Here is a 25,429-nt window from a genome sequence, read left to right as displayed (position 1 = left end):
TTTCCTCTCTAATTGTTTCTCCAACCCACCTGATAAGTATTTTGCCTCTCATGTTGTACTTGTCCAATTCATGTACAACCTCCATCTCCACCCTTTCGTACGCTTGTAACAGGAACAAACCGTATGGTCTTAATAGGTATGATGATGATGACAAGGACAACCCGTATTGTTGTGGTGACAGGAGCAAACCGTACGAGTTGAACTGGCCATACGACAATGATCTCCCAAACAATTTGTAGGGTAATGGTAGTTTGTACGTAGGCAAACTGTACGACAAAAGCAATATGCCATATGGTAGGAGCGACTAGAGTATGCCGTACGATAGGAGGTATGGCATAAGCAATAAGTTGTACGTTAGGAGTGAGTGGAGTATGCCATACGACAAGAGTGACTGGAGTTGGCCATACGACAAGAGCAGCTAGAGCCGACTTTGTACCTGGTATGGTAGACTTCTATACGGATGTCATGCTTTCGTCTAGACTGGCCTATATACATGTGATGATTTATCCGCTAAGTGTTATGGGTGAGAGGTATCCTTGCCTTTTATAAAGGTCTTGATTGGTTATCACATCTTTACATTTGTTTTCTTTTTGTCTTTCCTTTGAACTTGCATTTATTATTATTTTTTGACTTTTTTATTTTTTCAACTTTTGCTTGTGTGTCACTTCCGTCCATTTCTAAGGCATAGGCCGTAACTGGCTTCTCTCTCTTCTTGTAAGGCTTCAATTTAGACCTATTAACCGGATCCTTCAAAAGTTTGTTGTCCAAGGTTGACAAGCTTATTGCACTATTTCCTTTTACATCGATCACTTTGTATGGGCCCAACCAGTGTACTTTGAACTTGCTTGACTTAATTTCATTTTTTTAATTAAACTTAAGTACCAACTGTTTTGACTTGAAATTCATTCTCCTTAAATGTTTGTCATGCCAAAATTTTCTCCTTTCGTCACCCATTGAGCTAAGGACTTTATTTCATCCAGCTTTATGAGGGTATTGAATCTTTCTCTTAGGTTCTCCACATCTCCCAGCCTATGCTCCATTGCTATTCTTCAACTGGGTATTGCATACTCTATAGGCATTACGGCCTCCTGACCATACATTAGTTGAAAAGGAGTTTGCCTATACAACTACGGGAAGCCTATGCTCCCAATCTGCTTTTTCAACCCCACAAGTTTTGTACAAGATGGTCACCAAGATTTTATTTGTAGCTTCTTCTTGACCATTTGTCCTAGGATAGTACGATCTGGAAAACGAATGAAAGATTCTATACTCACTAGTCATTACCTTTATTGTGTGATTGACAAAATGTACTACTCTATCGCTTGTCAACTGTAGTGGGATAACGACTTTGGTTACTATTTGTTCATAAAAAAATCTGGCCATACTCAGAGTTGTATTGTCTGGAAGTGCTTGTACTTCGGCCCATTTTGTAAGATATTATGTTGCTACTACTATGTACTTGCACCTGTGGTTATGACTTACAAGCAAGGGCCCCATGAAGTCCAGTGCCCAATGTTCAAATGATTCTTGTGGTTGTGACAGAAACAATGGCATGAAATCCCTTTTTAGGGGCTTTCCCGCTCTTTGACATGTGTCACAACTCAACACCCATTCTTGAGCGTCAGCATAAAATGTAGGCCACCAAAGCCCAACTAAGAATACTTTTCTAGCTGTTGCATCAGATCCCATGTGGCTCCTTGCCAACCCTTTATGGGATTCCTTCAGGACTTTTGGAATTTCTTCCTCCATAACACAGCTCCTTAATACCTCATCTAGCCCCATCTTACATAACAAACCCTCAATAAAAAATGTTATGCTTTTAAGTGCAATCTTTCTCCTTTTTGTTGCTGGCATTTCCCTCGGAAAGGTAGTAGTTGATAGATACTACCTGATCTTGTCGTAGCAGTGGGGTAGTACGACAATTTGAAATAGGTGGGCTTCAAGAAAGTCTTTGTTCACGCCACTTCTAGGGGCTTCTCCTGACTTGATTCTTGATTATTGATTTGCAATTACATGACCTTTTCCCAGCCGGACTATGATTTTGAATGTGAATTCTTGCAAAAGAATCAACCATGTACTCACTCTTCCTTGGATCACAAGCTTGTTTACTAGATACATAAGTGCTTGGTGATCAACAAAAAATGGAAAGGGAGTAGCTAATAAGTAATGTCTAAACTTCTATTTTGCATAGACCATACCTAAAGCTTCCCTTTCTGTGCTACTTAGTTTCGTTCCACCTTTGATAGCAACCTACTCCCAAAGTAGATAGGATGATTTAGTCCTTTCCTAGCTTGTGCCAAAGTAGCGCCTATTGCATAATTGGATGAATCCACATGGACATGGAATTCTTTATTCCAGTCAAGTTATATGAGGATCGGGGCTCCTACTAGTCTCTTCTTTAATTCTTGGAAGGCTCCCTTCTGTTCTTCCTCCCAACAAAACTGTTCTCCTTTCCTCGTTAGCTTTTCTAGGGGTAAAGATACTTTTACAAATCCTTTTATAAACCTCCTTTAGTACCCTATATGCCCCAAGAAGGATTTGACACCCATTATGTCTGATGGAGGCTTCATATCCAAAATGACCCTGATCTTATCAGGGTTTGTCTTCAATCCTTCCTTATATATGATATGACCAAGAAGTCTTCCTTGTGGAACCATAAATCTGCATTTCTTCGGATTCAGGGCCAACCTTGCTCTTTGACATCGATCCATGCATTCGCCAATAATTTTCAGGTGGTGCTCCTTCCCACTATAGACGAACCAGTCATCCAAGAAAGCTTTCAAGTTTCCTACCGACATATCGTCAAAGATGTGTAGTATGATTCTTTGAAAAGTGGCTGGTACATTGTACAACCCAAACAACATCCTATTATAAGCATATTCACCATCTTCAATAACAAATGTAGTCTTTAGCTTATCTTCCTCCACAATACTGATTTGATTATATCTTGAAAATCTGTCCATGAAAGAGTATATTTCATGGCCGGCCACTTCTTCTAAGATGCTATCAGTAAAGGGGATGTGGAATGGATCTTTTATAATTATGGCATTCAGACATTTGAAGTCAACACATATCCGAATTTGGTTGCCATCCTTCTTCAATGATATGACTATAGGAAATACCCATTCACTTGTTTGTACTTTGAATATTATCCTTGCTTCCAGCATTTTTGTGATTTCTTCTTGGACCTTGGTTGTATAGTTTTTATTCATTCTGTAAGGTCATTTTTGTACTAGTCTTGCTCTGGTATCAGTGGCATCTGATGGACACACAACTTCGAGAGCACTTCTTTTAAGTCCCTGTACGTCCACGCAAAGATGTCCTTGTACTCTAGGAAGATTCTAAAAGTAGTTGCTTTCAACACTGGGTCCCAGTCATCCCCTATTAGAATCTCCTTGGGTTGATCCTCTTCCCCAAGGTTTATAATTTGTAGTTTGGCCTCCTTGTATTCTACCTTTTTCTCAAATATGTATGTTGATGTCCTTCTAAGGGTTGCCATACCCTCTCTGTATTCCTTATAACCCTCTAGGTACCTTTCTTCAGACTTCGATTCTTGGATTTGCAACAGATTACATTCTGGCTGGAAAACTTCAATCTCCCATTTGCTAGTGAAATAATCCATTGAGGGAGCTCGTTTCATCTTCTAAGCTTTCCCCAAGTTTGAGCACCCCTTCCTCATCTGGTTCCACCCCTTTTTGGACTTCTCCCTCTGCTTTTGAATCCGATGCCATGTCCTGACTCAAGGATTGGTTTCTCAGGTCTATGGTGTACTTCCTGCCATGTGACTCAATGGATAGAGTGTTTTGTTTCCAATTATGGGTAGCTTTCGCCCTAACCAGCCATCCTCTTCCCAAAAAAGCATCATATTCCTTTTTCTCTATAGTAATAACCGATTACTACCTTTTGTCCCATCAAGGTTCCTATTGGCTTGATTCCATGTTGGTTTGCTCCCACCGGTTGAAATGTAGGAGGCCAGAGTGTGCGTTTCCCTATTGCCTACCATGTTTCTTCAGATAAGACATTTACACCAGAGCCTCCATCAACAGTAGTATTCAAGAGTTTATACCCCAATATTTCCATTTCTACTACTGATGGTGTCCTCCCCATTCCTATAGTGAATAGGGTGTTGTTTTCTTTCCCAACTTGTGCTTCTTCTTTTTTGTCTTCTTTGGACGGTGTCCCTCTCTTGCTTGCCCCTTGTGTTAATGCTACCTGCAGCTGAGGTAATGTTTCTAGTAAATCAGCAATTTTCATCGGGATAGTGGTCTCCAGTACTTGTTTCATAATATTCGGTACACCCCCGTTAGTAGGAAGTTTATTTGGCCTTGCCTTGCCTTCTGCTGTCATGTTCTCTTGAATGCTTTTCCTAGCTTCGTGAAATCTTTCCTTCTTTGTAATAGCATCCGGGCAGACAAGTTTCCTGGCTTGCATCCTTGTAATAGCAAGGATTTCACTCTCTGGTTCTTCAATATCCAACATGTTCACCCCTTTTTGCATGGGGCAATTTGCATCCTCATGATTGCCCGATCCACACCATTTACACAACATTCCTCCATTCTATCCTCCTCCATTTTGACAATCTCATGCAAATTGCCCCCATTCGTTGCACCCCCTACATTGGATCATAGGTCTTCCCTTAGAATCATATTGTATTGCTCGCCAAGGAGTGTTGCTATTGCTGTTATTATTACTCCCTCTTCTATTATTTCCATATCCTCCAGGTGAGGCTCCTGTATTTGTGTTCCTTGGAGGGGTGGAGGGTGGTGTGGATTGCTCTCCTTGGGTGAAGAATACTTGTGCGTTCTATGTTTTTAGATTGTAGGGACAGTCTTTGATTGCATGTCCCAACACCTGACAAATCTCACAGAATGCTTTCCACGGGCATGTCCCTCCTTTTCATAGTCTGTGCACCATAGCTCCCTCCCTTCCTTACTTCCCGTTACCTCCATCAATCGCCTCATGTGCTTCCTTAGGGCTTGGATAGTCTTGGATTCATCCCCACTTTCTGCTGAACTTTCACTCCCGCTTCAATGCCTTTTGGCCTTGGAGGTTTTGTTCTCACTTTCTATGTCCATTGCACGAGTACACGCATCCAAAAAGGTTGATGGTGGAACTATTTTCATCTTTTACCTTAGGGACGACATCAATCCTTCAATAAACTACCTTTTCTTCAGTCTATCCACAGGCTTGTTGTCAAGTTTTCCTATCAATTCCTTCAGCCTCCTACTATAGGCTTTGACCAATTCATTCTTTTCTTGCCTTGTATTATAAATCTCTGTTACTATTTCATCATCGTCCCTAAGAAGTTTGGATTCTTCTTCAAAGGTTGTACGAAGATTATTCCATGTGTTCTTCTTGCTTGCCTCTAGATCTGTATACCAGTTGATGGCTATACCTCTTAGTGTTGTTGGAAATGCTTTTAGCTATTCATTCGCATCATTCTCTCTGTTTGCTTGCCATATGGTTGTGTGTTTTATAGTGACGTGCGGCATCCTTCGAGCCCTTCCCGATAAATCTAGGCAATTTTTGTTTGTCCATTGCTTGAAATGTTCACAACTCGGTTTCCCTTGTTATAATTTAAATCCTTTCCAAAATGACACTAATAGTATGTAGATTAAGCCTATTAGGATAGATAATCTTTAGGAAGGAGGGACATATCACCATACATGAAAGCATTGATTTTATTCATCCATATTAACTCTTAATAGACGTTCGATGGCTTTGGAACTATTCATACAATTATAGTAACAGTAAGGCTAGACGTATACATATCCTTAGAATGGATTGCTAAAACAAGGGAGAATCCGAAACCTGTTATTGTTGTTATTGAGTTGGGCCTCCTTGCCATCTAGCTATAGGTGCATGTGTTTGAGAATCCCGTGGCCACTGTGAACCTGCTGTTATTGTTGCTGGCTATTAAATGTTGGATTGAACACCCCGTCACTCCCTGTGACCACTCACAATACCATCACTGCTGGTTACTGACTTCCCACACCTGCTGACATGTTTGCAATCCACGATGTGAGAATAACTCAAGCCATCCACTGAGTTCTCTTGCCTCCCACACGAGAGATTGCAGTCGGTTCCCTTACTATTGAATAATGTTGAAGCACGATAGCCTGCACACTAATCACTGTTCTATCCTCACTGTACTGAACCCCACGTGACAACGACGGGCTTGCCCTACCAACTGAGAACGAGTATAACTGATGCTGACTCCTATTATTACTAGAATCTCATGAATTGTAAATACTTGTTTGATGCACTTCTCCTTGGATTTCAAATAGCTAAGACCTTTCAAACTGCATCTCCACTTCTGAAGATGAACAAATAGTTGATGAAGGGCTGGCGCTATGTCCACTCCTCACACTGGCTTAAGGGGTTTCGTCTTCAAAGCAACTAGTCACATTCAAGCAACCTTCTGTATTTGAGCAATATCATATTTTCATGGTGTAAATCCCAATGCAGCTCCTTGCTTTTATAACCTCGATGTAAGGGAAGATGCAAACAACTAGGCAATGTGGGATAAAAGCCAATTTCGTCTTTTAGTCACTTAAGTTACTTTTGTCATAAAATGACTTTAAATAATAAAGTAACTTTATAAATCAACTTTATAAAATAAAGTGACTTAACTATAGGAAGTTCCCACTTTAATATCTCCCCACAAAACCAAAAAGACTCCTGTGAGTGGCTGGCATCCTCAAAATAAGTGTCCTTAGCCTATCTGAATGGAAAGATAGACCAACAAGGCGCCATAAGGTCTAGCACGGAGAAGGGGGCATTACATTGCCATTTTGTTGCCCTTCTTCCCTCCTAGCAGGCCACCCCCTCCTACTAATAGGATGCTTCGTAACGGGACACTCCCTCTTGATGGGATGCTCCCGGCTAACGAAACGCTCCCTCCTGAAGGGACGCTCCTTCCTGACAGAACGCTTCCTCTTGACGGAACACTTCTTCCTGATGGAACACTTCCTCCTGATAGGAAGATCCTCCCGGTGGGCTAGACCCAATAGTATCTCCTCCTGCACTTAGGTTTTGTTCCTGTCGAAGTTCTCTGTGGACAAGGGTTTTCGGGTTTCTACACCCTACCTTCCTTCCTGGTGTTTCAGAGATAGCCAAATTGGCTATTCCCTTGATTGTATGTTCAATCAACCCTTCTTGGATTCAGATGGGGTCCCCCTATCCCCTTAATTTACAATTTCTTTCCTCCTACTGTTGGAGACGTAATATCCTCAAGGTGACTTCCTCCTCAGCTTCTTCCTCTGGTACCCACCTCGGATATTTGTTTGGAATCAGGGGCATGAATTGGTTTAGTGTCTCTTTCCCTTCCTAGGATTGTCACGCTCCTGCAAGTTGCGTTCCTGTGTCCTTTCAGCTAACTACTAGAGCACTTGTTGCCTCCATTCCCTTTTTGTTTCGGCTCTTTCTTCCTCGACATGTACCAAGTTTCTTGCCAGTAGGCGAGGAATTTGTTCAAGTAGATTGTACACCGCTGGTGGCACTGGACGTTCGTCCCGTATCGTGTTCTTAGGCATTGTTCTCGCACGGACTTCCCTTTGCATGTACTGGTCAACCACAACTTCCCAAGCTGTCACCAGATCGCGTGTCAAGTGATCTTCTCTGGTTATTTCCTCCTCTTCTCTGTCACTGTTTGTCACTTGTATACGTGGTAGGAAGGGTCTTCCCATTACTCCATCCTGTCTTGCCGACAATCTCCAGATTTGGACTTAGGCAACAACACCAAAATGTAGATTGAAAATATCACCCAAGTTCATAGAATAATAAGATACATACAGAGAAATAACATAGAACATACCTTATTACCACAATACCCAGATGGCGAGGAAATGATTTACTTCATTCATACCAAAACATCATAAGTACATTATCAATATTGAATATTCCAAAGTCTTTATAAAAGGGTCGGTCGGTTGGGAAAGCCAATTGGTGCATTCCCTCACTACCTAACTACCCAACCCACTCAAGCTTAACAAGTGCTAAATACAATATTACTTTATTATGTACTATAGTTGTCTTAGCCACAACTCAAGTCAGCTTGGAACAATTTAATAGTTGCATTTATTAATAAGCTTATTTCTTTTACTTATTTAAAAAAAAATGCTGGCAAATAGGATGGCCAACCCAACCTTGAATCAGGGATATCTTAGGTTATAACATGTATGCTAACTTCTATTAAATCAAAAGGGAATGTATAGCTACTGCTAGTGCATATGAATTTACAACATTACCATGCAGCCAAAGAAAAGAGATAACTTTTGTTTTTATTGATTTAGAAAAATCCAAAATGATGGACTCGGTAGTTGGTACCATTGGATCTACTAACAATGTGGTCAGCTTATGAGCTCATTATTTCTCAATATTGAGGTATAATTATACAAGCAGAAATCTGCAACAAATCATGATAAGACCTGATTATTTAGGAACTGCCAATGCTGTTGGCTGCTTCCCCCAAAATCATGTTTTTTTTACTCCAACAATTATCAATGATTTGTTCTGTTTTTCTGTGCAGTTAATCAGTTAAAAATCGTGATTAACCAACACAAAAATCCTATAAAGATGTGTTCACTGAGAAGATGCAGATTTCAAGGGGCATTCAACATGATGCTCAAGAAACAGATAATGTTAAGGGTAAGGTTCCATGCATATTCATAAAACCCTACTCTCTGTTGGTAGTTTTGGTGTCTTCATTCAAGATTTGTGGGGAAAAGTCACATTAAATATGAGATGTCTTTCAATGTTAGAAAGGTTCTAGAATTTCATTTATTAATTGCATTTGATTAGTCATATTTTTCAAAGATAGAGACAATATTCTTAGATTGATAAGGCAAATCTATTCACCGATTCTTGAGGGCGAATATATGAGGGTTTTATTCATAAAGACATCCACTGTCATACAAGTTTATTGCACTCCTATATTTAATGGTTTCACCCTTCTTTCAAAATTTTTATACTCTGTTTTAAGGCATATTTATGTTTTGAAGGTCTATCTTATCAATGATTAAATGATTGTTTTGAAGATCAAAAGACTGTCCCATAGGTGAATGACTGTTCTATGAAAAAAGTGATTTACTGTTCTTGAAGAGTTTTTCTTACTGTTTGAAGGTAATATTTACTGTCAAGAGATAAAATCTATTCATTGTTAGAAGAAAATAGAGATCTAAACATATGTTAGGCAATGCGTAGGTATAGTCATAAAGGGTACCTTTAGTAATATGCACAAGGATACATTTTATCATCACTAAAAGAAGCAACATGCAGAACAGTCCTATTCACTATCATAAAACAGTGAAAGGAAGCCTTGCTACATATGTTCTAGTCAAAAGGTTAAGACCAGTGCAATCTATAGTGTAGAAGTGATACATCGTCAATGAATCTTTCAAGAACAATGACGTGGAAACCACATGACGGGTAAATTTGTAGTCAAGAGAAAAATATGCAATCAAATGCATGATGATGCAATGATACACAATAACTCCAATACAACACAAACTTGTGAGATCAATAATATTTTGGAAAAAAAGGTGATGAATCTTAGCATTAGAGAGCAACCACCCATTCATAGAAGGAATTCCAACTTAGGAAGATCAATGAAGAAAGAAAATATAATGCATCAAATTTTAAGATTTGCTAGTACACATCTTTATGCTTTCATGCATTGAGAAACAAGTAAATGAGCGTTAAGACCTTACAGAAAAGTTTAAGCTCCACCAATTGGATTGTGATGATCAGAAATAAACACAAGCTAAGCTAGGTAATGAACTTAGTGTAGGTTCAGAGTTACTAATGCAAGGAAATGGCAAATTCATTATAGAAAATTCAATGGCTTTTGTACAATCCCTTTTATTCCTATAATTAATGCTCTCTCTCTCTCTCTCTCTCTCTCTCTCTCTCTCTCTCTCTCTCTCTCTCTCTCTGTGTATTTTGTCAGCAATAGTGATTTTTGTATTAATTTTAGAAGTAAATGCATACATAAAGTAGTTTACCATACTAACATCTATGCCAATTACAACCCATATCATCCAAGATTTTTACTAAACCTAACCTAGAAAGTTCATGGGTTCTGCCTAAATGCCCATCCCACCTTATAACCAAAACAATTAGACCATAACCTCTGCCCAATACATCCATGACCCATTACCATATGTTGGGGAAGTCATAACAGTTATAGTCACAATACAATTTCATTCAGTAATGGACCAAACTGTACTTGATACCAAAAAACACCATTTATACACAAAACTAAACCCTTAAAGTGAAAGACAAAAAAGTCTTATGCCAAGCTTTTCTTTGGTGCCTTTGTAGTACCATGCTTACTATTAGCTGCCCTCTAAGATTTTCGCTGCCGTGGTGTGTTTTGCCCCTCCTCCACCATCGCATTCTGGTTAGCCTCAAACTCTTGTCTTTACAGTGCTAGTTTGAGCTTCTCCCATGCTTCAAGGACAAGCATCTGGTATTCATCCCTATCCAACCTTCCCCACCTCACAAAAGGAATAATACCTTCCTCCCTTGCTTCTACAGGATCGTCTATCCCTTTAGAGATATTGAAACTGACCTGCCCATTCAAATCGTCTCCAAACTGCCGAGCATTTCATTGTCAACCAAGGAGTGCATGACCCATTTAATGGTGTCTCTATATCCTCTGCAATTTCTAAACCCCACGCTAGCTGAATAGAAAAGATATCGACATTCAAATGGTAATGATGTTTTGCTTCAACAAATTTTCTCCCCAACAATTTTAAAGCTGCCTGGATTACATCCTTCCTTCTGCACTTAAAGTCTCTTTAATCTCTTTGCCTTCACTGGTCCGAAGAATCCTTGCTGCTGTTTGGTAGTGATCAAGGTGAAGGTGACTTCCATGGTTGTGACACTCTTTGCAACATTCCCAAACTATTTCCCTTCACATTCTCTATGACCTTTAAACCATTTCACCTAGATAACGTCCCATCAATACACTGAACATTAACTACAATTAAAGTTCTACCAACCTTTGCATTCAAACTGATGTACTGCTTTGCAATGAATGATTGATTTGTTCCCGTACTTGGAACAATGAGACATTCTTTCTTGAGAGATTTCATCAATCTCTCTGCCATCATACACCACGATTACCTAGTCACTCATAGAGATATGACATCACATTGCCCTTTTCAAATCATCACCTTTCACACCATATTCTTCAATGAAAAAATCAATGTGTGTGTGGGGGCGGAGAGTTGGAGGGGCGGGGTTGGTCACACATTAGTCATCCTTCATTTATCACCTTAATCTTGTTTGGTTAGATTTTGAAAATCTTCCACCTTCACTTCGCTACACTCCATAAAAGATAAAGCCCATTTTGACAAACAGTCTGCCTCTTGATTTCCCAGTCTGTGCACATGACTCACTTTAAAATCATCAAAGCTTGCCAATTCCTCCAGGATTGCCTTGATAAAGTTTTGTAGGTGCTAGGCAACCAAATATCATTCATGATTTGCTTGGACTATTACTAAAGAGACCTCTTCCAGATGCCCTATTGTTTAATCCAGCGATTTATCCATTTTGACAAACATCAAGGCCACTTTCGCCTCTACAACATTGTTGGTTCCTTCCTGTAGTTATCTAGCACCATATGCTACTACCTTACCCAATCTTGGATTATGACTCCTACCCCTAATGGTCTTGGGTTTCCTTAAGCCTCTCCATCAAAATTAATTATAAACCATCCATATGAGGGCCTCTCCCATACCACATCCTTCTTTAAATATGCTGCTCGATTCACCCTAACAGGCCCTTTGATCTTTTTAAAAAAAAGGTAGTCTTTGACTCTTATGCTCGATTCACACTCCGATGCTATGATCCTACACAGCAACTGTGCTAAAAATTGAATTAAGGGATGGATATAACTAAAAATTCATAATATTCCTTAATTTATAAAAGTCCTAACAAACAGATGTAGAAACAATAGAATTTAAGTTTAAATAAGTGTAACCTACTTTTATATGTCCCTTATGATCATATCTTCCATAGTTTGTAGATCAGATTCATGATTATAAAGAATTAGTTTGAAAATCATAATCATAATTATTAGTATCAAAAAACTGTTTGCAGGATCAAAATGATTGGATGTATTTAACCTTCATTGTAATAGCGAGAAAATATATACAGCTACTACATAATGATATAGCCTGTCTCGATCTCAAAATAAAAAAATTATTACTCCCTGAAATGACTCTAATAGGCCATTGCTTTATCAGCAAGAAGAACTATTTTTTAGTTCAACCATTACAATCACTTCCAATGTGAAAATTTCAAATAAAATTGTGAACTAATGGCTCACCTTATCTGGAAATTTAATACTTTGATGCATATGGTAAACATAAATGCAAAGAAAACTCCAAAACATATGAGAACTACAGCAACCGAGCCGATAAAATCTCTGTGGAATCCAAAGTATTCCTCCACATATTTATTCAATGGCATGTGTTGTCCATTTACCATGATTTCATTTGTGAGGTCTCCATATTGTGTTATAATGAGGCCATAAACTGTCCAAGCAACTGGACAGATCCAGTAATACCAAATCCACCATTTTGGAATTTTCTGCATCACAATTTACAACATATGAAGTTAACAACTACCTTTATTTTTCATACCAAACAAATTGGCTTTGTTGGATTATAGAAATCAATGTTTAGTTCAGTCACTTTTCCCTCTAAGAAGACTCCACCAAATGAAATAAAAACATCATTCATAGCATACCGGTTTTGGAATGAAGAATCCTGAGAAGAGATTGAACAAGGCATAGAAGGACCCTGTTAAAATTGCAGCCATCTGCTCATTCGGTGTTATTGAAATTACCATCATCCCATAATATGTAAAATATAGGAATGTGGAGAAATAAATGAAAAAGAACCAAGTGAATTTGCTGGCTGTCCATTGGAAACCTATCATACTGTAGACAATAAGAACATAAAGAACCGTCTGGGAAAATATGTAGGGGATCTCTATGGCCACCTGTAAAAAACAAAGAGTACTTAATTCACTACATGCTGCAGTTCGAAAACTGTGTAATCTACTCTTTTTTTGAGATTGCTTGCAAACCTCTAACATAGACTCTAGAGTGAAACAAAATATGTAGATATGTACAAATAATGAAAGTACATAAAATCAGGAAAGAAACAAGTAAGCCAGAAAAAAAGCTTCTCATTAGCTGGACCTCATTGTTGCTGGTATATCAAATAAAACCTAAGAATATCAACTTGCCTGTGCCAAGGCATAGGGGATGGCAGAGTACATCCCTGCAGCCCGTTCCCTATAGAACACTGTTCTCTCAACTGCAACTACAGGCTGCACTGTGTAGGAATTGTTTGCTCCTAAGAACATCACTGCCCCATAAATGCCCCCAATGATAACGAAGAGATCTGTGCCATTATCCCTGATATGAATTCATGGAACTCGTTAGTATTTTTCCATGTGACATGTGAAATTGACCTATAAAATCACATCAAAATAAAGGATATATTTAACTGCTCTATGCTTGAAAACTTACAATTTCTTTTCGTAGTCCCAAAATATGGTTCCAAATATCAAAGCAGTGAGCAGAGTAACCAAATATCTGATGCTATTGTAGCCTGGGCTTCGCCAATATGTAATCCACTGCTTCCATAGACAGAATGTGAATTGATTCCAAAATGATTGTGAATATTGTGTTGGATAGTAAAGATCATTTGCATCAGAAATTGGTACACTGTGCTCTTTCACTAACGCTTTGTTTTTTCTGCATTTGTAAGGTAGTGGTGTTTATTAGGCTGAGTAGGAAAGGCATAGGTTGGAACATCATTACTAGCAGCCTTATGTTGTACTTACTCATAGAGGTGTGATTTCTTGTAGTTATTTGCAAAGTCTATTCCCAAGTGAAGTTCAGAGGCAGCAGAGCTCACTTCAAGCATCCATGTAGCTGGATTGTACTTATCTTTTATCCTGGGTACTCCTGGAACAGACTGTGTAGCATATTGTTGAGTGCAAACTTGGAAGAAATCATTAAATTCAATTGAAGGGTCAAACAATATAACTTTCTACAGTTTACACTTCATACACTAATATTTACTACTATTGGCAACATTAACCCTTATGACCTATTTCAATTCGATTCATATTCTTCCTATGCATTATTAGCTTTTCTGTCTGTTCATGCTAAATTACCTCAAAATATTCAATTATATTGTTGGAGTTCTGACCTAGGGGCCCAGCATAAATAATTTGCCCTCCTGTTTTCATTAGTAGAAGCTGCAGCAGAACTCAATCAGACATCAGTGATTTAATATAATGTTGAGGTAGACACCAAAAGATGCAGATATTCAATGGTTTACCTCATCAAATGATTCAAATATGTCAATGCTAGGTTGGTGTATTGTACAGACAATGGTTCGTCCTGTATTAACAATATTACGCACAGTTCGCATCACAATCGCTGCTGCTCTGGCATCCAGTCCTGAAGTCGGTTCATCCATGAAAACAATTGATGGATTTGCAACAAGCTCAACAGCAATTGTTAATCGTTTTCTCTGTTCAGTTGATAAACCAGTTACACTAGGTAGCCCAACTAATGCATCTCTTAAGTTGTCCAACTCCACCAGTTGCATGATCTCTTCCACAAAACTCTGTTGTTTGATAAGTAACCACGTCAGGGTAAATTGTGGAATTTTGCAAGGAGACAGGGAAGATTAAATGAGGAAAATAGAGTGTGGACTTACAAGTTTGGTGCTATTATCAACCTCTTTAGGAAGACGAATAAATGCAGAGAATATTAAGGACTCTCTTGTTGTTAACTGGGGAGAGTGTATATCATTCTGCTCACAATAACCAGAAATTCGAGCAAAAGTTTCTTGCTTTTTGGGAAATCCAGATATTCTGATTTCCCCTTCAATATGTCCAGTTGTCTTCCTTCCAGACAATACATCCATTAGCGTTGTCTTTCCAGCCCCACTAACTCCCATCAATGCTGTAAGAATTCCTGGTCTGAACACTCCAGTCACATCATGCAGCAGCTGAAGTCTTTTTTCTGTAACACCTTGTTGTGTTATTTCCTGTAGAAATTTCAAGGCGAAAAATCTGAGCTGGGATCAAATACAAAGTGGCTCTCAAATTAAACTCAGCATTCAGGGAAGCATGCATTGACATACTATACATTAGCTTCATCTGTACCTGAGGCATGTCAACAAAATACTGGATATTGCTAAAAGACATTGTTAATGGTTTGAATGGAAGAATCATCCCTGGCTTTGGTGAACCACATGTTGCTGCTTCCAAATCTGTCTTATCTGTTCCATGGTTGATTGACATATGTATTGATTTATTCACATCCTTTTGAACTGTGCATACATGCAATGGTAGTTTAGAATGTTATCAGGATTTATAGAATATAGCATGTTTATTTACATCATGGAATGGGGATCTATTGTCTAAAGTATGGTAGAAATGAATTTACACAACATTACTGCATCTTATATTCCTATACGTGTATGATTTATTGAGTGGAGTAAGGTACGACAGAATTTAAACAGGACTGCTGAAGCCCATATTCCGTTTACACCATTTCTGTTAAGCAGCTTGGTTGCAGTTTACACTTCCAGCGCTACAAGTCAATCTCTACTGAAATGTGTAAATTGTGAATACTCCAAACAAAAATCTTAAAAGATGCAGATTCTTCTCTTCCCAGTAATTTTGGAGGATTCCTGATGAATACTTAATATCTTTTCTTTTCTTTGTAGACTAGTATTTCTTTTCTTTGTAGACTAGTATATCTCGCAACTTGTGATCTTGAAAATATTGACAGTTAATAATGTAAGATTTTTCTTACCCATATTGTTTGCAGAGTTTTTTGAAGAGAAATGGTCCAAAAACTGTTCTTGCTGCTGTTTCACAATGCTTTCTTTAGACAAGACAGGCTGAGGTTTCCCAGGAGCTTTACATCAATAGGATAATGAGTCAATATGCAGGAATTCACAGACTTTTGAAGTAAAGAATCAATATAAGAAAAACTATCTGCATCAACATCAAAGGAACTCACGTTTTATATATGCAAGGACCACTGTGTATAGGACATTGAAGACAAATATAAAGCCAAACAAAGCAGCAGCCCCTATCCAATACCAGTATTCTTTCTGAAAAATTTGGTGGCTTTTGAGAACTTCAACACCCAAAAGTGATGTTCCGTTGATGCTCTGCATTTTGCAATCCAATATCAATTCAAAACAAAAAGTATTTAAGTTGCTGCAAACTTGCTCTATACTGTAGAAAATTCAAAAATTCATTCATATAAAATGAAAAGAAGAATCTCCAAAACTGCATTGCACGCCTTGTGGTTGAAATGACTAAGATAAGCATGGGTGCAATGTTAAAAGGCTTACTTTATTCCATCTAGGAGCAAGCATCTCGTTTATCATCAGGGCATTCTGTCCATACATCATTGGTGAGGACCAGTAGCCCCATATCCACCACTTGGGAATCTTCCCTGCAAAAAAAAGATGACCATCAAATTATACCTACTGTTTTAAATCATTTTACAAATAACCTTGAAGATGCCTTGGGAGCACCTTTCTGATACATTAGAGTAAGCCATTGGCATTCAGATTGAATAGCTTTTGGTCATTCATCAATGCTATCACATCTAGTTCTTCATTCATTTAAATTCATAATAAAAAATGAATACAAAGACAAACCTACCTCGAGGAATAACAAAACCTCCAAGCATGAAAATAGCCAGCAAGGCAAATACTGCTCCACTATTGGCTGCTGCTTTAGTCCTGCAAACAGCTGCTGTTAATCGAAACAAGGAAGCTGACATCTGATTAACAAGAGACAATATGAGGAAGTGCCTGAAAAACCTGCATGATAAATGACACCATTAGATTAGGAGAAGGGAGTAATGAACTGTGGTCTATTCACAACATCACTATTAATAACCCAATAAGAATTGTCAGGGCAAACAACATGTAACATAGTAATATTATAGGTGTAGATACAGAATAATCACTATAGTGGCAACTGAAAGGTACCTGCTGACTTCAGGAGAAAATCCTATACCATAGTATGTTATAATCACCCAAGCAAATGCCTCCACAAATGAGATAGGAATGCTTAACAATAAGGTTGGAATAGTGAAAGCCCATGCTGGAAACATGAGAAGATCACGTTGTTTGAAGAACATAGGTAACCTGGTAATTGTGTATGCGAGTTCTGCAGTCCCATTGAACATGTTGACAAGGAAACTGAAAAACAGAGCTCCAAGATATAAATTCCCATCATCCTCATTTCTTTGATGCATCTGGGTTCTCAGGAATACTGTAGTTGCTACTAGTGCCATGAAAATTATCTGCAATTAAGAGCATTACTTGTAAGGTTTATTTAAATATGGAGAACACTGGGGGCCATTTAAGGTAAATTTTTTTAATGTTGACAAATTATGGGAATCTATTTCTTGTAGTCCCCCTTTGAGTGAATCTGGGAATGCAAATACGGTAATGCCTAAAGTACCTATAAATTCCAAAAAATGATATTTGTATAGGAGATTAGGATGGATTGGAAGAAGAACTAGGCGAGTAGAATAAGTTCGAATATTCATAGAAATGATCTTAGACATTTGTACATATATTATGCATAGTATGTCAGACATTGTTAAATTATCCCCATCTTTGAAGCTGTGATTCTGTAGGAAACCTGCCCATATGATCAAACTTCACATACAAATAATGAATTCTACTTTTCTTAGATACAAGGAACTTATTGTGAACTATTATTCATGTGAGATATCAAAAGAGTGATTTTCAAGTTATGATTGTGTTGAGAAAGGCAAGGCAAGGATGATTAACAAACCAAATCATTACACATGCTGTTATTCTAAAGAAAGCTTACTTGTACAGTTTTGAATACATAGAAAAAGGAATTGCGCCTGAACAGAAGCCATTCTCTAGCAAAGCATGCCTTGAAGACCTCCATTCTAGGGACAGAATGTTTACTCAATGCCAAAGCCGCTTTGTGGCTTTTTCCTTTGTCATATGCTGTTGATAATTCGTTCAAACAATTGGAACCCACACAAAAAGTTTTGAACATATCTGTGAATTCATTAACAGAGACATAGTGATATTGCGTTGTCTTGTCTGCCCAATATTGTTGCTGATCTTTCTCCGAAGTTACCTGTATATAAAACAACATTATTTTTCTCATGAAAAGATTCTGTAGGGGTATCCTAAATTCCAAATTGAGACTGCAAAAAGGTTGTAATTGTATGAACAATGAAACATGAAACTTTACATCATTGTACCATGTTTAAGTAAAAGAAAATGCTAAATAATTGAGTTTTCCATGATTATTCATTTGTGTTGACTTTCTTGGATAAAACTGCCTGAGTTTCTGATCTGCTTCATCCATCATCAGAACCGAATTGGCTTGAGTGAAAAAATGGATTAACACTAAATGTTGTAATCAGCAGAATAGAAATAACCTTATCACTCTTTTCAACCCTTTCCATGGGGGACTCCATGGATATGGCTTGAAGTAGCTAGCTATTTTTTATTGTGAACAGATTGATTATAAAGTCGGCATCAGTGCAATTTTTTTGCGATGTTAGATCACATATGTTTTTGGATGTGATGTAATTAATTTACCAGTCCAGGAACAAAAAAGCACTTACTTCCTGTAGGAAATCTACAGGGCTCTTCCTCTCAGGGCATTGGAACCCGCAGCTTTCAAAAAATTCAATTATATGCTCTTTGGGTCCATGGTAGACAATTTGTCCCTCGGAAAGGAGTATAATGTCATCAAACAATTCATATGTTTCAGGTGCAGGTTGAAGCAAAGACATAAGAATTGTTGTGTCCATAAGGGAACAGAACTGCTGCAGACATTTTACTATTTGGTAGGTTGTAGAAGTGTCTAGGCCAGTTGAAATATCGTCCATGAAAAGAGCTCTTGCTGGTCCAACAATCATCTCCCCTGCGCGTGGACAAGGAAAGGGAATTACAGATACTGAAAAACACCCCAACCATTCGCAAACTGATATGTTTTCTCACATACCAGTTGTAACACGCTTCCTTTGTCCACCTGAAATTCCTCTTAGCATTTCATCTCCAATCAATGTATCCGCACAGTTATCAAGACCCAATACCTGTTTCACGATAAAATTCTATTTGAATCTTCTTATAGAATTAACCTTAATAAGAAATATGTTTGAAATTCCTGATCTTTACTTACTTTGAGCGTGTAATCAGTCTGAAGGCTACTTTCGACACCTTCAATGGCCGTTGCCTGCATGCAGGTTTACATGAATGAATTATACACGGTCCAATTAATTTACCAGATTGCAGGTACCAGTAATCGATATGGGTACAGTCTACAGATAACACATTTTTAATGAGACTCTAGTACACTCTTGAAAAAAAACTGCTTTAGAGGTAAAATTTTGTATTCTTGTTTCTTGGCATCCTCTTTTATTCCTACAATTACAATTACCATGATTTATTTAAATACGCTGTCTTTGTTTAAAACTCATTACCTAACTGTATGATTTTCTGAATTCCTATTCTTCTCCATTTTCACTTGTTTTTATCATCAGTACTTATTTTATTATGGATAGGTGGAAAAATGCAGAACTCCAATGGCTTCAAATGCAATTAGGATTATTAATGTCCTTGAATGTACTGTTGATTGTTTTGCTCTCTATTAGTGCCTTAGGGCCAAGCTCCGTTCATGATAGACCTAAAAAGTTCCTAGGAAATGCCTTGACAAAACTACATTTTTTAGGGAAACCCCCTCTAAAGAATCCGAGTCTAAGGCTGGGGTCCCATGGAAGCCAGCTTCCTCAAAAATAGAGCTGCACCCGCTGAGATTTTTAAGGAAATTTGTAAGCTGAGAGGTCCTATGGAGTTTGTAATTGGAGTTTCAGCTCTCAAATTTAAGGAAAAATTTTCTAAAATTTATTTTATGATAAAAGACTTTTTAAGTTTTAAAGTCTCAGTTTTTGACAAATGGCTAGATTTTCCCCTAAGCTGGTGGGACTATTTCCAGCCCCACCCCATTTTCGTCCGCTTCCTAAAAAAACGGGGCTCCTATTATGAAGGGAAAGATTCTAATTAAACCTGTAGCCCCTCAAAAAAATTCTTATGGGACCACCTGTACCTAAAAAATAGACCTGTAGGCCCCCCTCATGGGACCCCTGCCTAAATATCTTTAAAAAATGTATAAAGCAGATAAACCCAATATCAGGCGTAAAGCCAACTGAGTAAATTCCGGGAAAGTTGAAAACTACAGTCATATGCTATACAGATCCTGTACAAGATATGCTAATATTAGTGACAATTGTAGTCCATTATGAACACTCTAATGCCAGTACTAATTCAATTTCTACTAATAAGAAAACCATTTTTAATCTTATTGCCATTTTGGGACAATCATAAGACTAATGTAAAAAACCAGTAAAGAGATTAACCTTCATGAAGAGGTCAACTTCAGCCTCTGGAAAAATCCCAGCTTCCTTCTCTCTTTTAGCAACTTCAGAGAGGAGTTCTATAAAACGTTTCAATGTTGCAAAGAGCTTGTCAGTAATTTGAATTTCAAACTTAAAACTATTTTCATATTTGTATATGTCCGGATGCTACTAGAAAGTTTATAAAGATTACATGTCTTACCATATCTACTGCCAGCACCTTGACATCTTGCAGAGAAATCCAAAGTTTCACGAACAGTCATCAATCCAATATGCAAGTCATTCTGACTTATGTATGCAGATGTCTTTTGGGGAACAAATTCAGAAAGTTCATGCCCATTATATGTTATAGTTCCTTTCACCTGTTGATATAGAGCAATTTTATGCAAATGATGTGCCAAAAATGAACATTTAACTATTTGCTACAAATATTAATATCATGAGTGAAAACCTTTAAGTCCTTTCCCAGTTTGCCAGCCAAAGCTAAAAGCAATGTGGTCTTCCCAGAGGCTGGCGGACCTAACAACAAAGTCATTCTACAGTTTACATAGAAACAAAATTGAACATTAGCAAGGAATAACAAATAAAGCTAGTTCAACCCATTTTCATGTATAAACATTTTACCATACATACCTAGAGGGCTTGATTATACCACTGGCATCTTTGAGGATTTGGAGGTTAATTTTCTTTGTTGGTGACAATCCAACCAAACTAAGCAAGGCCTGAAATCCAATGGATAAAATTCTTACAGCGTTTTAAATCAACAAATCTATCCAGCTTGTTAAAGATACTTTTTATGAAATCTAAAAGATTACTTTTATGTCCTAAAGGCCAAAATTAATATAATCTATGGATTTAAGCCTTATTTCTTATACTAATCATTTCTTTAGTTAACGAGCCAAACTTCTGAAGTGAATGTATGATAAAGGGGCAATGCCTCGGTTAATTCAGTACTCACGCCATATTGGATAGAACTAGATTTATGAAAAGGAAAGTAATTCAACTGTAGATCATTTCATTTGACTGCATTTCCTAGGTCTGAGATGTTGATTGGAGTTCTAGCTCGTATATGGTTCTCTAATATAGTAGCAAGGTCAGTATTAGAATTGGACGGCATCTAGAATCTCAAGTGGAATGCAGCTTGAGATAAAGTACCAGGGGAGACAAATGATCCTTTAATGCATCTAAAGAAAATCGTTTTGTGATATGATAAATACATTAGGGGCAGAGCAGCTACTTGAATAAATTTGATCATCCCGAAGTCATGGAATGATAAGCATCGAGTAACATGACAGGGCAACTAAATGGATAGATTTGATCATGCTGGATTCATGGAAGGGTAAGCATGTTAATAGAAAAACTCATTGGTAGGAATGAGGCAGTCCTGTAACAGGCATGCCTATCCTGTCTCTATATTACCACATGATATCAAGACCAAATTGGGGTTGGGGGACATTATGGACCTCAATCTGAAGTGTGGATTGAAGATAGCTGTGGGAGGTAGTAATTAAAACTTAGAGAGAGATAATAAAATCACAATAAGGTTTATGGTAATCCAGTATTTGATTTTAACTTCTATTGTTGACCCAAAAATAAATTAGAATCTCAAATTCAGCTATTTGGTAGGTCTTAAATGGATGGACAGATTCTAAGCAGCTTTCTTTATTCTAGATTTCTCTTACCTTCTGTGATTATTTCTTATAATCTGAGAGGATTAAGAATCGGAGAAATTAATCAGACACACCTCTATGGAGTTCCTGACCGAGTTCCAGAGTGTTGGGAGCGCTCTTCCACCAACCAAGCACTGACCCTCTATGGATAAATTTTTAAAACGAACTTCAACAGTTGGAATCTGAATGCCTACTCTGTAAACCATGAACAAGGTTAACAATATGATCGTGAAATGAGGCAAAAGACAAATATATTTCCTAACTTCATGCTTGTACTTGTGGACTTGTGTCCTGAACCAAATGACCAAATTGGAATCTCTAGCGAAATACCCACATCTCTTGTTATTCATGTTCCATACGTGCGACCTTGCATAGACTTTGTTTAAATTCAGGATGAAGAAAACATAAAAATAAATTTCAAACCATACTCAAGATACTCACTTATCAATGCGGTTTCTTAGCTTTTTCAGTAAGTTTTCATTATCTTCATTCACTTTGAAGACACTCTCTATAAACAATTTCCTTTCCACTAATCCCAACTTCCTAACGTCTACTTTCTTTGTAACAAGTGTATTGCCTCCTGCTACAAAATCAGCATTACCAATCGCAGATCCATTGTCAAACAGGATGCTGGTTCTCAGCCTATCATATGTGGGTAATCTCTCAATGGCCGCCCACATTAAGTTTTGTTCATCATCAGCCCCACGATCACTTTTTGATTTGATAAAAGCATCTGCAATTCCCCCATTTTTGCTTCTACTTGTCCAGCTTGCATTTCTAGATGGTAACTCTTTCATGGATCCCAAACTCATCTCCAAATTTTCCATAGCACTAATTCTAGTTCTCTCTATCTCAAATAGAGACCAGATGAAACCAGTTGTACCAGTTTCCCATTATATGCAAATAACTCATGCTTGCTTGTCATTTTACAAGAAGCCCAGTTGCATTCTTAGACGCAAGCTGTATTTGGCCAACAAAACATGATTCTCGATTCTCCTACCTACCACGAGAAGTACTTAAAGCTTTCCGCATTTGGTCCGTCACTGCTTCTAATACGATATGAATATAATGTTTGTACAGGACCTACATTCACTTGTAGCTGCGAGAGTGAATATTCTCACCTTGGCATTCAAGATGGATCATATGCTGTCATTTCACCCATCAATCACAAAATTTATGTACACAATTCTTTGCAGATTTATTTTATTCTTTTAAAACTTTGGTGATGTTCATCATTCATAGAATATCAGAAGACATGAGTCAAATCTGAGTGCAGCAACACCAGAATCATGCTCGTAGGCCAACCGGGCTCTTTCTTTACCTGCATTTCCTGTCATAAAATGCAACTCATTTGTTTATTCGGCGGATTAAAATATGAAGACCACTTTTTATGGATTTGTCTGGTATTTGTCAATAAACTATTTAGCCTACGCACTGGTAAAGGAAGGGGACAAATTTTGAACTTGAAGTGCTCAGTGGTATGAGCTTTTGGAAAGTTACAGTGATTCTAAATTTTAGATCTTAAAGAACTGTCCATTTTTCATATAAAATTATGATTCCTTGTTTTGTGCGTTGTCTATAACCTGGAAACACGAATCACTGGATACAAAATACGTGCTACGAATATACTAATAAGGTAAAATAACTTATAATTCATATTATACATAAATCAAAGAAGTTGAGTATCTACATAATATAATAATAATAATAATATAATAATAACAACCAGAGGTATATTGTGATTAGAGGCAAGATTAGGACTAATTTAATTTAATTTCCATGGTTGATAAAAAATGCTAGTTGTTTGATCATAAGATTCTAGTATTGCTTTAAATTGGATGTATTAGAAGAATAACAATGAAATTTAAATTAAGTTGTCTTTGAAGTTTTATGATCATAAGATTCTATTATTGTTTTAAATTAGATGTATTAGAAGAATAACAATGAAATTTAAATTAAGTTGTCTTTGAAGTTTTATGTTAGATTGTAGATTGTAATGTTAGTTTATATGATACAATTTTATTTTTATAGAATTTTATTTTTAATAGTTATAATAAATATTTGTTTAATGTATATGCATGTAAAGTAAAATTGTATGGTGCAAAGTGTGAGTGTGATATTTGTTACATTAGGTATATTTGTATATGTTGTATTGATTAATAGTGCACATGTTCAAAGACATTCCCATGTATATTAACTAAGTCAATGTTTTCACATTCATCCTTTAGCTTGAGTTCACTTAGTTGAACCTAAATTTGGGTTAGTTCATTCTAGTTGCTCCTAGTTTGTAAATTGAGCATATTAGACACTTCTAGTTTGCATGTCCAACTCTACTTTAGTATGTTTATTTTAGTTAATTTTTGCATATTTTTAAAACTATTGCTTTACATAAAAACAATAAGTCTCTTCATTATAATTTATTTTGTAATCTTACAAATTTTCTTTCTTGCACTTGAGGAATATAGTCATTTTTTCTTCCACCCTTGACGGTGGAAGGTGCTTTTGGTTTGTTGTTTGATCCTTTGGTGCTCATGTTGCAAACCTTAACATGGTATTAGAGCATAAACTCAACAAACCTCTTCTCAAGACTTAAGAGTTTCTTTTTTTAAAGGTATTGTATTGTCTCCAAATTTGTCTTTTTGTGTGAATTTGGATTTGAGTATTTTTTGGAGCTTCATAAGCCTCGTGTATTTGCAATGTTTCAAAATCTTAAGATCCATTATTGTTTTTTCAATTTTTGAGGAGTTGAGAGTTTGGTTTGTATTTTTTGGGGGCATGCTTTTTGAGGCAAGTTCATCTTCTAGGCACTTTGGTTTGAAACAAACATCTGCAACAAGTTTGCAACATGTAAAACCCTTGACTGTCATTTTGTCAAATTTTGGATAGTAAAAAATCTAGTTCAATTTGGCTAAAGGCCCAAAAAATAATCAAAATCTAGGGGTTAGAGAAAAACCAAGATACAATGGAGCTAAAGAGAGGTCATCGTTGCACTTAGAAGGGCAAAAAACTTATAAAGTGAAAGCCATCTCATTGATTTTTCTCAGTATGGAATGGTGCTATTGTTAGTATTGACACAGGTGGATTGTAATTTCCAATCTGCAAAACTCACGTAGTTCTAAAAAATTAGAAAAAAAAGTGATTTTCTTCACAAAACTATTAGAAAAGAAAAAACTTTAACAAAACAAAAAAATGGTGTACATGGTTTGTTGCAAGTCCGTATGCTCTACATGTGCAACATTGAGTTGACAACACCCAACTCCATTTTAGAAGATCTACC

The 25,429-nt window shown here is 37.2% G+C and overlaps 1 protein-coding gene across 1 annotated transcript; it reads right to left on the bottom strand.

The window, feature by feature from the left end:
* Positions 1-12,101: 12,101 nt before the first annotated feature.
* Positions 12,102-23,671, bottom strand: LOC149580273 (ABC transporter G family member 35-like). Its single transcript, XM_089790197.1, has 24 exons — positions 22,594-23,671; positions 22,227-22,347; positions 21,116-21,204; positions 20,934-21,018; positions 20,685-20,844; positions 20,486-20,562; positions 19,252-19,305; positions 19,075-19,165; positions 18,692-18,993; positions 17,914-18,195; positions 17,058-17,374; positions 16,726-16,886; positions 16,410-16,513; positions 16,070-16,223; positions 15,860-15,964; positions 15,205-15,371; positions 14,754-15,086; positions 14,370-14,660; positions 14,203-14,286; positions 13,867-14,000; positions 13,550-13,777; positions 13,264-13,435; positions 12,760-13,014; positions 12,102-12,600 (listed from the first exon to the last, which is right to left on the bottom strand). The coding sequence occupies exons 1-24, from the start codon at positions 22,977-22,979 to the stop codon at positions 12,334-12,336; spliced, it is 4,419 nt and encodes a 1,472-aa protein (XP_089646323.1). The 5' UTR covers positions 22,980-23,671; the 3' UTR covers positions 12,102-12,333.
* Between the last annotated feature and the right edge of the window lie 1,758 nt (positions 23,672-25,429).

This window comes from Cupressus sempervirens, chromosome 1 (genome assembly GCF_028749045.1).
Source record: "Cupressus sempervirens isolate cs-2001-9-10 chromosome 1, ASM2874904v1, whole genome shotgun sequence".
Classification (NCBI taxonomy): Eukaryota; Viridiplantae; Streptophyta; class Pinopsida; order Cupressales; family Cupressaceae; genus Cupressus; species Cupressus sempervirens.
This window is presented reverse-complemented; position numbering and strand designations above follow the sequence as displayed.

What these genes read in the sequence shown, in the direction of transcription:
- LOC149580273 (XM_089790197.1), bottom strand. Translation starts at nt 22,979, where the DNA reads ATGGAAAATTTGGAGATGAGTTTGGGATCCATGAAAGAGTTACCATCT. An exon ending in GGTCCTTGCATATATAAAAC is followed by an intron (nt 15,965 to 16,069) that starts GTGAGTTCCTTT and finishes ATTGATGTAAAG; the next exon opens with CTCCTGGGAAACCTCAGCCT. An exon ending in TATTTGAATCATTTGATGAG is followed by an intron (nt 14,287 to 14,369) that starts GTAAACCATTGA and finishes GTTCTGCTGCAG; the next exon opens with CTTCTACTAATGAAAACAGG.